General features: G+C 44.9%; 1 protein-coding gene across 2 annotated transcripts in view; it reads left to right on the forward strand.

Annotated features, from left to right (window-relative positions):
* Window positions 1-13,249, forward strand: part of LOC147697852 (von Willebrand factor A domain-containing protein 5A-like) — a 522,842-nt gene that overhangs the window by 451,153 nt on the left and 58,440 nt on the right. Inside the window, exon 17 of one of the 2 annotated variants that reach the window (XM_086934525.1) lies at window positions 4,851-5,026. In XM_086934525.1, coding sequence (XP_086790651.1) covers window positions 4,851-5,026 — 176 coding nt within the window. The remainder of the gene's footprint in view (window positions 1-4,850; window positions 5,027-13,249) is intronic. The other variant, XM_086934526.1, reaches the window with a different exon arrangement.

A 13,249-nucleotide genomic window follows, 5' to 3' on the forward strand; every position in this document is an offset into this window, starting at 1 on the left:
AATGGTGGTGATCCATATGCACGAAATATGATACAGTACTTTGTAGAAGGTCTTGTTGGAGAAAATAAAAGGGTTATTTTAAATATCAAGACAGCTTTAGGTGGTCAGTTACGACTTCTGATATTGAAGTATAGCCATACTGCATTTAACTATAATAAGAGAATATAGTGTTTAAATGTTATATAAAGTGTTTTGTAGAGCGTAGAAGTACTGTAGCATTTCCAATATTTTAAAGAAATTACCTCCAATAGGCTGAATAATGCCTAATAAAGCATAAATGCAGTAATAAAAAATACTGTACACCAGGTTTATTTCGAAATAATCCTCAGAACTTTGGTTGAAGAAATAACTGATATGAGTTTGGTATTTTCTAAGGTAGTCTTGGCTTTAATTTTAGATTAGGGTCATTGCATTCTGTCCCTCACCCAGAATGGCATTTTAAATACACAGTAGGGTTAGAAATTAATGTAGCAAAAACAAAATGCATGACTCTGAATCCTAATAAAACCGATAAAGGATCTTTATTTTTGAATAGCCAAAAGCTGGAATTGGTCGAATCGTTTTCTTACCTGGGGGTTTCGCTTGATTCTAAATTTACGTGGAACCCACAGATGTAGACCAGCTCTCCAGCCACGCCCACGCCTCCTCTGGTGTTGCGAAGTGCCAGGTTTTACAGTCCGCTATGAGGCGTAGTTTTTCCGGAACATCATTATATATTTAATGTTTCTCTCTCTGAGCTCCCTTTACACTGACTCAAATCTTCTCCATTGGTGCTGTACTTGCTGTGTAAAGTCCGGAAAGAAATGGATTAGAGGTTTCTCAAAGCACAGTTCCCCTTTTGATCTTGCTGCTTGATGGATTGCATCCCTGTTTCAGTAACTAAATATTTTTGGCAATAATCGTGCAGGGAGGGGCCCTGGCCCAGGTAGGGGGACCGGAGCTCTATTTGCTCTCTCAATGGAGAAGAATTTTAAAACTCTTTTGGGTTGGAACTTGTTCACAATAAAATCCTCCAGGAAGAGATCAACACTGGGGCCCTCCGCACCATCTGGGAGCCCCACAACTCGAATGGTATTTCTCCTCGCTCTTCTTCTTGGTCTTCTAGTCTTGCTGCCATATGTGGGGCCTGCTGTATCAGTGTGAGTACCTGAGACTCAAGCGGTTTATTGTGGCCTGAAGCGGAGAGATTTTTTTTTGGTTGTGCAGACTTCATCACTAAGCTTGGAAAGGTCCGCTCTGATTAGGGTAACTTCCACTGATACAGAATCTATTTTTGTTTCCAGCGCTCCCCTCACATCCCTTATCGCTGCCATTATGGTCGTTAGGGAGGACTCTACCGCCACCTCCCCGTCTGGGACATTGTTGAACCTAGCACCTGCTTTATTGTCCATCGTGTTCACTTGTGGGGGGGCCTGCTCCCTTTGGTTTCACCATTTCCTTCTTATCCTTGCCTCTAGTGCTGAACAGATCACTTCGGACTCCACGCATCCAACAGACCTTTGTTCCTTGACCACACCAAGTCCCGACTCTGCTGGGCGGATCAACCTCCTTTCACCACAATTGATTGTCACCTTATGGAGGGAGCGAAAATGCTGCCACCCGGAGAGTGGAGAGGAGTGATATCCACCGTCAAGTACAGTGCCAGGCCCCCGATCTTGGCCTCTGCATGGGCGCTAAGATGGCCTTGACTCAGGCTTCCTCCTCCCTCTTGATTGTTTCATGATTTTTCTTCCTGTGGCCTTATCTGCCCAGTGGAAGCTCACTGCTCAACCCCTCTAGGACCGGCACTGCTCACCTTCGGTCTGCGGCCTTTGGGGGGGGGGGTGTCGGGTGGGGGGGTACGTGACAGCATCTTAAGGCCTTGCTCCCGGTGAGTCTCTAAAATAATCTCGCTCCCTCGGTTACATCAGCCCTGGCCGTTCTTCATCCACCTGACCAGCCAGCAGCCTGCGCCTCCTTAGTGAGTCAACTGGTGACTTATTAAATACTCGCTCCTTTTTCCTCTAAGGACCTCATAAGGCCTACCTCGAACCACTGTTCTTTAAAATTATCATTCTACCCCAGGTTCTACTGTATGGGGTTCCCTTGTGTATAACAAACACAAACTGGTGAAGAAGAGCACAGCAAACAGCCCCGTTCAGCAGCGCCAGACCCCTGCCTCAGGCCCAGTTCACTGGCCACCTTGAGTCTCGATCTGGTTACCGCCTTGGGCAAGGCCCTTCGGCCGCTCCGGTCTAGAGCTACCTCAAGCCACCCCTTGGCTCCTCAAATTGGTCAGGCATGATCCCTCCGCAGATGCGTTGTCTAATCTTCATCGGGGGTGGCTCTGGAAGGCCCTCACTCCTCTGGTGCGCGTTCTCCAATATTCCGGACTCGTAGGGTCTCATTTAGCGCCCCAAGTGGTCCCTCACAGCAAACGGGGCCCGGGGAGGGGTAGGCCGCTCCTACACCCTAGCACAACTTCTGCAGGTTAGTGGCATTCTTCAGGGACTCTGATGGGTACTGGATTACAGGGTTCGATCGGGAGCTCCACTAAAACGCAGCTATCCTAGTCCGCAGTCAAGCCACGCCCCAATACTTAGAATATTAAGTCCTGATAATATTTCTTATGCTCTCCCTCTTATGGGCACAGCTGACGTGAGAATTACTGTTACCTGAACATTTTGCGAGCTCAATCACTTGTGCACCACTGACTATGAAAACATAATTATTCCATGCAAGGTGCTGACGCAATGCCCTTTTCCAGGATGGCACCGCCGGCTTCACGCAGAAGCTTACTCTTCTCTTCCAGGGTCCTTTTCGGGGCGCGAGCACTCGCAGCAGCCTTCCAAAGCAGCGGATCTACAACACGGTGAATCGGACATAATTTCAATTAACAGCCTTAAATTTGACAGTTTCTTTTCTACTAAACGTATTTATTTTTTAAATGTAGTTATCAGGATTTAGGGTTATCCCATCAAAAGTAAATTTTAAAATATGTACCCTAACACTTGTACCAAAAGGATTCAGTGTTGTTAAAAAAAACACTATTTTCAACTACTTAAAACTCCCACCAATTGACCGAATTACTTAACCTAAACAACACAGAAAACATATGTTCTAAAAAAAAAAACAATCTAAACGAAAGGCACACACATCTGTTCAGGACAGCACACAAAAGTGGAAGAAAATGTAGGACAGAGGGCTTATATAGTGCTTCAGATTTATATTTACTTTACGTGTTCATTCAAGAGTCTGCATTCTATTCTTTAAGTGCTGCTCAGTGTAGTAATTAAAAGTGATAATGCATAATGCTAGCCTTCTGTCTTAACCATAACATCGTAAATCCTCTTTTGCCGCACCTCACTTATCCTTTGTTGGACAATCCAGCCGACCTCTAGAGTGCTGTAGCAGAATTACTCCTCAATCAGTCTCCTCTGCTCCATTTTTTTGCTCACCGGCTTGTGCAGCTTAAGTCTGTAAGAGGTTTATGAGCTTTCTTGCTCCCTGAGGTGGTAAGATCGGTCTTGCAATGAGATCTAAGAGATCTGTGTAAGAAATGTAATCTCTAACCCTAACCCTTTGAACGAAATTCACAGCGCCCTCTTGGAATAGGCAAGGAGTAAATATTATAGAAGTAATGATCGATGCTATACTACTTTGAAAAAATGATAGCCCTGTGAAATCACGTACACAGGTGTTTGAACTGCTTCTGATACCTGTGGCTTTTTACTCAATTTAAGGGCAATTGTACCGAAACATGCAAACGTTTTTTAATTTTGCTAAAGATAGAAGTAAGGTAACAAAAGCTTATAGTGGCCAGTACCTCGCCAGATCCCAGACGGGGCCCTGGCCATGAAAGTGAAATTTTTTTGTCACGTTTATTGTTTTGTTTTATTTTATTTTTATTATTTTGCTTTAATAGCATTATTGTGGGCAATTTTCTGTGTTTTACGTCTTCATTTTGAATTAGCTGTTTTAGTGCAGCGGTGCTGGGCTAGTGAATAGTTATGGTCTGTCTACCTTATATTGTAATGGTTTATTATCGAGATAGTAAAAAAACTTTAATTTTGAATTGGCAGAACCATAGGAGATCATTGTAATACTTTGGACATATGTTTTTGGATTTACATAGCACAACCCTGGGTATAGGGTGTAACAGTAAAGAGGAGACTAGGAGAATCTGTGCATTAAGTAGGAATTGAAAAGAAAGGGAATTGAAAGAAGGCAGGGCACTGTAATGGTGAGGGGTGGGAAGGGTACCTGAGTGCATGTGTAGATTCCCTGATATTTCCTTCTTTGGCATCTGTTACTTTAGTGGTTACACTGCGAAGTGTAGCTACCTCAGTAGTATGGTCTTGAGCTCTTCTCTGATGCAAAGGTGGTGCTAGAGAAATTCAGGAGGATAGAAGTTCCATATCCTTGAAGCATAGCAGGATTTGGTCTGGTGTCTGGTCTTCTCTATCTTGCTTTTCCAGTATTGTATTTTGATGAGTCTGTCACCGTGGTTCTTGCGTACAACCCTGGAACTGTTGAGCCTATTTGCAGGATATAGAGCTTGAGGTCTCCTTACTTGTGAACATCATTATCACGCAATTTAGTAATTAATGGTTAAATGCTTTTTCAGGAAGTGTGTAATAGCTATATTCTACAATCCAGTTCAAAGAAGAGAAAATACCTAATGGTTCTGTTAGTGATGTTATTAAATTGACTCTGCGCCAAGAGATTGTAAACCCAAAGAATAAGAGAAGTTGCTCATTTAAATTTCATTGAATGTTTTCCGAATAATGCAGATGGGCATTAACCACAGATTAACAGCATCTCTCCTCGTTTCTTCCTTAGTATCTCACATTCCTTATTTGTCTTTGAAGCAGCCCCTGAGGTGATTGCTACTCCAGAGCCTGAAATAATTCCTCCCCCCAAGGAAGATCCCCTCCTGAGACTCATCTCTCTTCAGAAGGCAGATGGGTCCTGGCAACTTGATGCTGCGTTGGCCTCAGCTCTTGGGACAACTCAGGAGAACCTGGCTGCCAAGACCCCTGGCAAGGTAAGCTTAAATGGAGGAACTCCCGATAGTGGTGATGACTGAACATATGTGTCTGACATGTAGTCTGCTCTATGTAAATGAACTGTAGAAATGAGAGGAGCTGGAAATATCTTCAGTAGTATTTATAAGAACAGATTTAAGAAGTAGGGTTTTATGATTGAAGTGTTATAGAATGATTTTATATGCATAAGCACTTAAGTGGGTCAGTTGGGTTTACTTCATTGGTGATTCAGTGCTTAATTTGAGGCGGTGGTTTCAGGTGGGTCTTACTGACCCTCAGTTTTGGGCCTGGCACTAACTTCCCTCTGCAGACTTTGATTCAAAGCAAGAGGAAGCAAAACAGAGAAGAAGGAAATAAGGAGAAATAAAGGCACTTATTCATTAACAAATTAGGCACCGTGGTGATGACAGTATGGTTAGGAATAAAGAGAAGAGATTGAGTTTAATACATAACAATACATGTTTGTTGTACAGTTTGTTGTACAGTTGAATATGCGACACAGAATCTTTTGAATATGCTTGGGCTCGAACTAGATTCCACGTTACAGGTGGTGTCTGACAACCATGCACATGAAGCTGTTGCACACATTACACAGAGACATGGAAGGCAAGCATTTTTGGACCGCGGACTCAGGACACAAGCTTTTTTAGGATTACAATTGCAGTGGCATTAAGGGTGGTCCCCACAAACAGGAAAGCCTTGTGAGCGTATCGTTGATAAAACGTGTTTAATGTCCACTTTCCCACCATCTTGTGAGAAGATGGCATCCAAGAGAAGGTAAGCTTTGTACAGATGTGTTAGTTATTGCATATTTTCTCTAGTAGAAGCCAACTAGATCCAATTATGAATAATTTTACTTATCTGTTCGTTTCAGTTGCAATTTAATAAAATTGACTTTCATATAATTAGAACACTAGCTGCCCATATAGACACAGCGGTTTGAAGTAGGCTGTGTGGAGGTAGTAAAGTTGGATGAGGCGAACCTTGGAGGAGGTCGTAAGGTTTTTGGGGGCAATAAGGGCGTCACGCCAATCCGCCTCCTCCAGGGGGCCCAACCATTCCTCCCGCGGGCTCGGAGTGTGTCCAGGTTGGTAGGGGTGTTGTTAACTAGAAATCAATATATCCTCAAGACCCCTCCCCGCCCCAGGTTTCCCATCAGTACCTGCGCTTCTAGTGGGCTGAATTTGGGTATCGAATGTATCGGGGGAGATATGTGCTGTGAGTGCGTGGCGGAGTTGGAGGTATCAATAGAATTGGGAGGTGTGGTGGGAGTGGCATTTTTGTAGCTCAGCAAAGGTCCGAATGTGGTCACCCACCCAAATATCCCCGACGAGAGCGATCCCAATGTGGTCGCAGGACCAGAAGCCCATGAGGGAGGAGGTCTCTCGGAGCCATGTGCCCTGCCATAGGGGGGTGTGTTGAGTATGTTTTCTATCCCAGCGGGTGTGCCGGAGGTCAGAGCGCCAAGCCACCAGGACTGATCTAGTGATCTGGGGGAGTGTGAGCGGTATAGAAGTGCCGTAGAGATAGGCATGCAGCTGTGGGAAGTCCATGTACCTAAGCTCAGTTCGATAAGCCGGGTCAGATCAGCCTCCCGTATACCAATCATGGACTACGAGGAGTCTGGTTGCAAGGTAATTATTATTATTATTATTCTGAGTTTTGTATAGCGCCTGGTTACCAGTAGGCATCCCAGGTAATAAAGGTATAAGTTTGTCACTCCCATACCGCCATCAAAGGGCGGGATCTGGCAGTGAGCCACGGCAATGCGCAATCTCCCATGCCCCCATAGGAATCTGGTAAGGGTTCCATTGAAGTTTCGAAACCAACTCCCCGGAGGGTGAAGGGTAATGTTTTGGAGAATATAAAGGAAGCGGGGAGAATCATCATTCTAAAAAGGGCGCTATGGCCATGGGGATTAAGCGGCAGAGCCTGCCAGCGTTTAAGATCGGTTTTGGCTTTGGTGATCAGGGGGGTGATATTCAGAGCCCATTCCAACTCCGGTAGGAGAGCTATCCAAAACCCCAGATATTTAAAGGACTGTCTCCTGATGGGAATGGTGGATTGCCACTCGGAGCACGCTCTCGATATGTGGAGGGGGACAAGGGTGGATTTGGCGCGATTAGGTCGGAGTATGGAAACGGTCTCAAAACTTTGAAGTATCTCTAGGCAGTGGGGGCCTGAATGTTCTGGATCGGTCATGAAAAGAAGGACATAGTCCGCATGGAGAGCGATTTTATCCACATGATGGGGGTCCCAGGACCAGCCTTGGACCACTAAATCAGAGAGGATGAGACAGGCCAGAGGCTCCATTGCCAATGCGAATAGCAAGGGTTAAGAAATAACTTTTAATCCCAAATTTTGGCTCTGTGTTATCCACAAACCTGCATTTGGGGAACTCATATTGAGGACCAAATTAGGACACTGGATTGTAATTTGTAAACTGGCTAAAAAGAGCTGTTTGATCAAATTTTTCAGTTGCAGAGGCTTTGTTCTGAATTGTGTATTCAGAATAAGTTACACTCCTATGCATCAAAACCCAAAGTCAACTGAGAGACAATATTTAATCTATTTTCTATGAGTTCGTCAGCATTTTATCTATTTTAAACAGTACTTCTGCCGTCCCTTTTTTCTTTTTAAGTCAGGCACACAAACAGGTGTCTCAATTCCCAGGACTAACCTCCTCTACAGAATATAACACATAAAGTACATGATAATAATTAGAGTGAACATTGGTCAGCCCTTTTCAACCATTGCTTCCTTAAAGTGTCATTCACATCTTACTCAGCACGTAGCAGAGACATTCCTGTTTGGAGTGTCAGGCATCTTGAGTGATGCAGATTTGACCTATGCAGTCCTTATCTGGGAGTGATGAATGGGAGAAGCTGGCTTGGTATATTGTGCACACTTATGTAAGTATAACACCCTGCACTCATTTAGACAGCCCTTATGGTGTTTTTAGTGGTCTTAGACAACCTTAGAAAGCTCTCTAAGTGGTAGCTGTGGTGAGCAACCTTCAGACTTAGTCCGGAAGGAGTGTCAAGCAGCTTGTTTTACCTGAATGTAATCTAATTCGTTTAGATTTAGTGAAAAAGAACCACACAGTGTATTTATAAAAATATGTATTTATTATAAGACACTCACAAACACATACAAATATCTCCTATCTGGTGATATATGAAAGGCACACAATACTTTTCAAAGAAACCAGGTAAGATGCACTTAATTACACTTTGGTCATCAGCGGGGAACCAAACCATATACTAAAACGGAGGGATGCAAACCATGACTTAAGTTAAGACTGTTTCCAAAGATCGTAGAAATGTTGAGGTCCTACAGAACCACCCGAGGTAAGGGACCAGGATCCCCACGGAGACCGTATGCAGAGTGGGAACACAACGGCAGGCTCAATTCAAGTCAATGGGTGAGTCGCGGTTGCAGTTTTAAAGAAAAAGGACCCTTCCCAGTGGACCTCTAAGAAATTCCGTTACAGACAGAAGGTTGGGGAGCCACCCCACCCATTAATACCTTAGCCGGGTGCATAGGTGTGAAGTGGCGTCGGAAACCACAGTCAAATTCAGTGGAAGACTTTAGAAAGATGCAGCTAGTGAAGAAGTGGAATCCGAAGATGGATTCAGGATGAGAAGTCCCTGCAAGCAGAGGGGACAGAGTCTATGCCACTTGGGAGTGACCAGGGGGTACAGAAGTCAAATGCCCACCGATGTCGTGTATTGCAGGAGAGTTGACAGTGACCTTGGAGCTGCAGCTGTGTGGAGCAGGCAATGCTGTGGAAGACCAGGAGCTGCTCAGAAGCTGTCCCACGTCAGATGTCGAGAGATCAGTGGTCATCCGTCAGGGGAGCCCGCAGAAATCAAACACCCTCAAATGAACCCACAGGCCGGAGGCACGGATTTGCGAGAGGACCTCGAGCAGCTCACCAAAGATGCAGGCCCACGGTGCAAGAGATGTGGTGAGGACGAAGATCTTGGTCACAGGAGATGCCTGAGATGGAGGCTACTTGGAGCCTGAATATCTCTGAGGAAGAGAACCAACAAGCCTTTGCAGCGGCAAGTTGACGCGGTGCACAGGGGTGATCCGGCACCAATAAGGGATTGATAAATAAATAATAACACAAACATAGGCCCATACTCATACACCCAACTCAACAAATCCCTGTTGCGCTTTTTTCAAGTTTGACAAAATCAGTTGTTCATAATACAGACCCGTATCTAACACACTAAATACATAACTGAGCCTGTATATCAACTCCTTTCATCTGATCGATGGACCTAAAGTTGAGAAGTTGAGGGCAATAATTAGTACCATCTATCTATCTGCTACTGCTTAAATAATCACAAACTCAATATAAGGTTAACATTGTTTATCGCAAAATAATATGAAAGTAAATGCTCATCATGTACATGTTTATAAGGCAAACAAAGAATCAATCACAGAGAGAGAACATTATTAATGCAAAACAGTGTCAAACTCCTATTGAATGAACAAAATGCAGATGAAGGAGTGGATAGGTGAAGAGACAAAAGTTTCAGAGACAAAATACATTTGCAAATGATTATGCAAAGTACAGATCATTTAGCTATACTAACCTAAAAAAACTACCCTTCTGGCCAAAGGGATACGTACGCGTCCCCTGAGTAAAGATTCAGGGAAAAAAGACTAGATCAGCCTACAGCATTCAGGTCAGAAACAGGAGACAGGTAGGTCTCAATCTGCAAACTGACGTACTGCGACGATCTCCTTCTAGCTCTGAGCAACGCCAACCCGCTTAAGCTGCCGCCACAGCATTGCATCGCACTCGCCTCCCAACACCCCCCAGGCCACCTCAATAAAACCCTAAAACTTACATGTCCAACCCACATTTGTTGAAGCATTTTCAGAAACTCAGACTCTCATTGTCTAATTTAGAGGGTGTTCTATCACACCACCATAGTCGTATTCATAATTTTCACTGCGTTCTTTGTTTTACACATTTTGCATTATGTTAGCTACGTCTCATGAATACACGTTTCCTCCAACAAGTAACATGTTGCAAGTCCCTACACTTCCATTGTTCACCTCTCCAATTTTCTGCTGAAGAAGTTTGTACATTTGTACTTGATCCCACGGCCATCCTTCCGTTACTTGGCAGAACCACAATAATCCTTTAAGGATATCAGCCTTTGCCTTCTCCATTCCCTCTCAGAGCTCGATTTTTAGCTTATTTATTCATATTTATATTTCTTTACCCCCATTTGACATGCAAAGATGTAGGCCCATGCTTACTTCACTACAATGAATGAAACATAGACATTATTAATTTCAGGAAATATATTTCTCACTGTTTACCACCCACCAGTGCACTGTCCCACGTTATATTTCTAGCAAGAGCATTAATGTGCAAAATCGGCATTATTTTATTTTATTCCAAAAGCAGAAAGCAAATGCAGCCTAGTCTTTCATGCATTAGTCCACTCATTAGTGCACGCATGCTCAAAAGCATTTCCCCCTGTTTTTGCACGTTATTTTCACAGCACACTGTTAGCAAATGGTACTGAGGAGTTAATCTGAGCAGGTTTTATTTTCTCAAAACCCTGCTCCATCAGGGGTTCAGTTCCTGCGGCTCCAACAAGGGATACTGGCCTCAAACTCGGTGAGAGAACAGGGCAGGATTCGAGCTATGTGACAACTACAACCTGTGTTGCTGAGCCTTTCAGAGTCTGTGAGAGCCTAGGATTAGCAGACTGGTCAGCTTCATTGTGGTGCCTGCAGATGCAGGAAAGTGACTCCTTCACTCCAAGGGATATTCCTTCAGGTGTCTTAGATGCCCACATGTGTTGGAAGGTTCCTGTGTGGAGCACAGGCACATATGTTGCTACAAATGAGCAGTGCAACCAGACCAGGAGCAGCAGGAGTCTTTGCAGTTGCAGTCTTGATACCCAGAGCAAAGTCCAGAGTGCCCAGACGGTCCAAGATGAAGTGGTGTCTTGGTATGAATCTTGTCCCATGACAAATCCAGGGACCCACCCACAGTTAAGCCGTTAAGTACCATAAGGAAAGGGTTGGGACGATTCAGGGTTCCCTCTCAGGGGAGGGGTTTGGACAGTGGGGAGGATACTCACATGTTCTTTGTCCAGTTTCATGCCAGAGCGGGAGCCTACAGCTCCCTGAGCTGGTTTGAACTGGATTATGCAAGCAGGGCACCAAATGTGCCCCTCAAGCAGACATAGTGGAGCTGGCAAGCACTCCCACCCTGCCCCAATACACTAAGCCCTGTCTGGGAGGTGGTCACACCTCCCTGTAACAGGATACCTATTGTCCTTCCTTCCCCTGCTCGAGCTTGGCTCAGCAGCAGCAGGGCAGAATCGTCTCTCTGGTCGGCAGCAGCCATCTTCTGCTGTCTGGGTCTAGAAAACTGGTACCCGGAACACTGAGGGTCCCCCAAAGGAGCTTTACAGTGCATTGAATCAAACCTCCCACACCGTTTATGGTTTGTGGGTGTGATTCCAACATGTTTGATACCAAACACGACAGGGTTCGTTCCAGCCAGTTTAGAGATGGTCATCGCATAATGATGCATGGCCACTCTATATATCATAATGGCTGATGCACTGGGCCCTGAAGCTCGTAGGGGCACTCTCCCACGTAAAACCGAGCTCCCTGCCTTCAGGATTGAAAGGCCTGCCTTAGGGGTGACTTATAGGTTTTAAGTGCAGTGACCTCAGATATAAGAAAACCTATATCTGTTGTAAGTTGTGCTAGCATCATCTTACACAGGCTGCAATGTCTGGCCTGTAATCATAATTTGAGTGGTTTCTCATGGGTGGCATAATACATGCTGCAGCCATGGAAGACCCCTGGTGTACCTATGCCCTGGGCACCTTAGTACCACATACTAGGGATGTATAAGGATACACCAGTAGCCAATCTGGGATGCACCTAAGTACTCAGCATAGCCAATTTAAGGGAGAAATCACAGAGACTGGGGTCCTCATTAGCAGGATCCCAGTCAGACTAGTCAGAAACAGCATAGCACCAGGCAAAAAGTGGGGTTAACTATGCAGAAGGAGCCTGCCTTCCTACAATTAACATAAGGAGGAATGGTAGTCTGTCTCCAGCAACTACCATGAGCACTGAACACCATACCTCCAGTGATCTGGGAATTGTTGTTTGTGGTTTAGGTGAAAAGGCACCCTCATGACTCTAGCAGCTGGCATGATATGGTCTCAGTGCCAGAGCTCCTTCTCAGATGATCACCAGCATCCCCAGGGCTGTACATGAGTCTCTGCTCTTAAAGGAACTAGCAGCTTAAGCCTGTATAGAATAGAATGTGCCAAGCTGCCCTTACCCCGGAGCCCCACTGTCATTGACCCTTGCTGCCTGTTTCCCTAAGACAGTTGCCGTTAGTAGCCCAGCATCAAGCAACTCAGTTTACTCACTAACCATGCACTGCACAGAGCCACCAATTGTCTTGACTGTGCATCAGAACTATCTGCTGGAAAAAGCTGTGCGGCCCAAAGCACTACCACCAGATGAGAGTCCATCTCTATGTGTACACATCCGCCAAACTCTACTGCAACTCCCTTCCGGGCATCAGCCCAGGTAGAGAGTCTCAGCTAGTAGTGGGATGACGTGTTTCCTATTAGGAGTCGTAGCTGCGTTGTTTAGGTGAAAGCGGTTTCAAAGTCATATTGGAGACATGCTGAAAGCTTACTTAGGAATGGTTCTGCCCATTGCTTACCACTGATTTCATGTTTCCCAACTTACATTTTCTTGCGTTCTAGTCACTGGCTTGATTTGTTTTAGGCCATCCAACATGTCTTTGTCTCTCCCGTGGAATATAGCCTCTCTACCACCGCTTTGACTGGCTGCTTGTATTCTTTCTCGAGTGCTCACTTCCCAGAACTCTTTTTTTCTTTTTAATGAGGTACTGCTTGAGAGTGCTTGTGTCTTCAGCTGCTTCCCTTGTATGCTACTTCACGGAGCAGAGGTACTACTCTTTTGGCATTTAATATCCAACCCACCAATCATGGCAGCCACTTCAAGTTTCTGTCCACATTGTTGTCAAGCAGTTCTTTCTCAGGGGGTTTACAGATAGTCATAAGCACCCAATAGTCCCACCCATGTGCAGGGATCCTAGAGCACCTTTTCACAGTATGTCTTCTTATGTGTAGAGATGTTCACCTCTCTTCAGGAAGGCCTGTAGAAACTAAGACAAGAACATT

This window comes from Lissotriton vulgaris, chromosome 8, assembly GCF_964263255.1.
Source record: "Lissotriton vulgaris chromosome 8, aLisVul1.2, whole genome shotgun sequence".
Lineage (NCBI taxonomy): Eukaryota > Metazoa > Chordata > Amphibia > Caudata > Salamandridae > Lissotriton > Lissotriton vulgaris.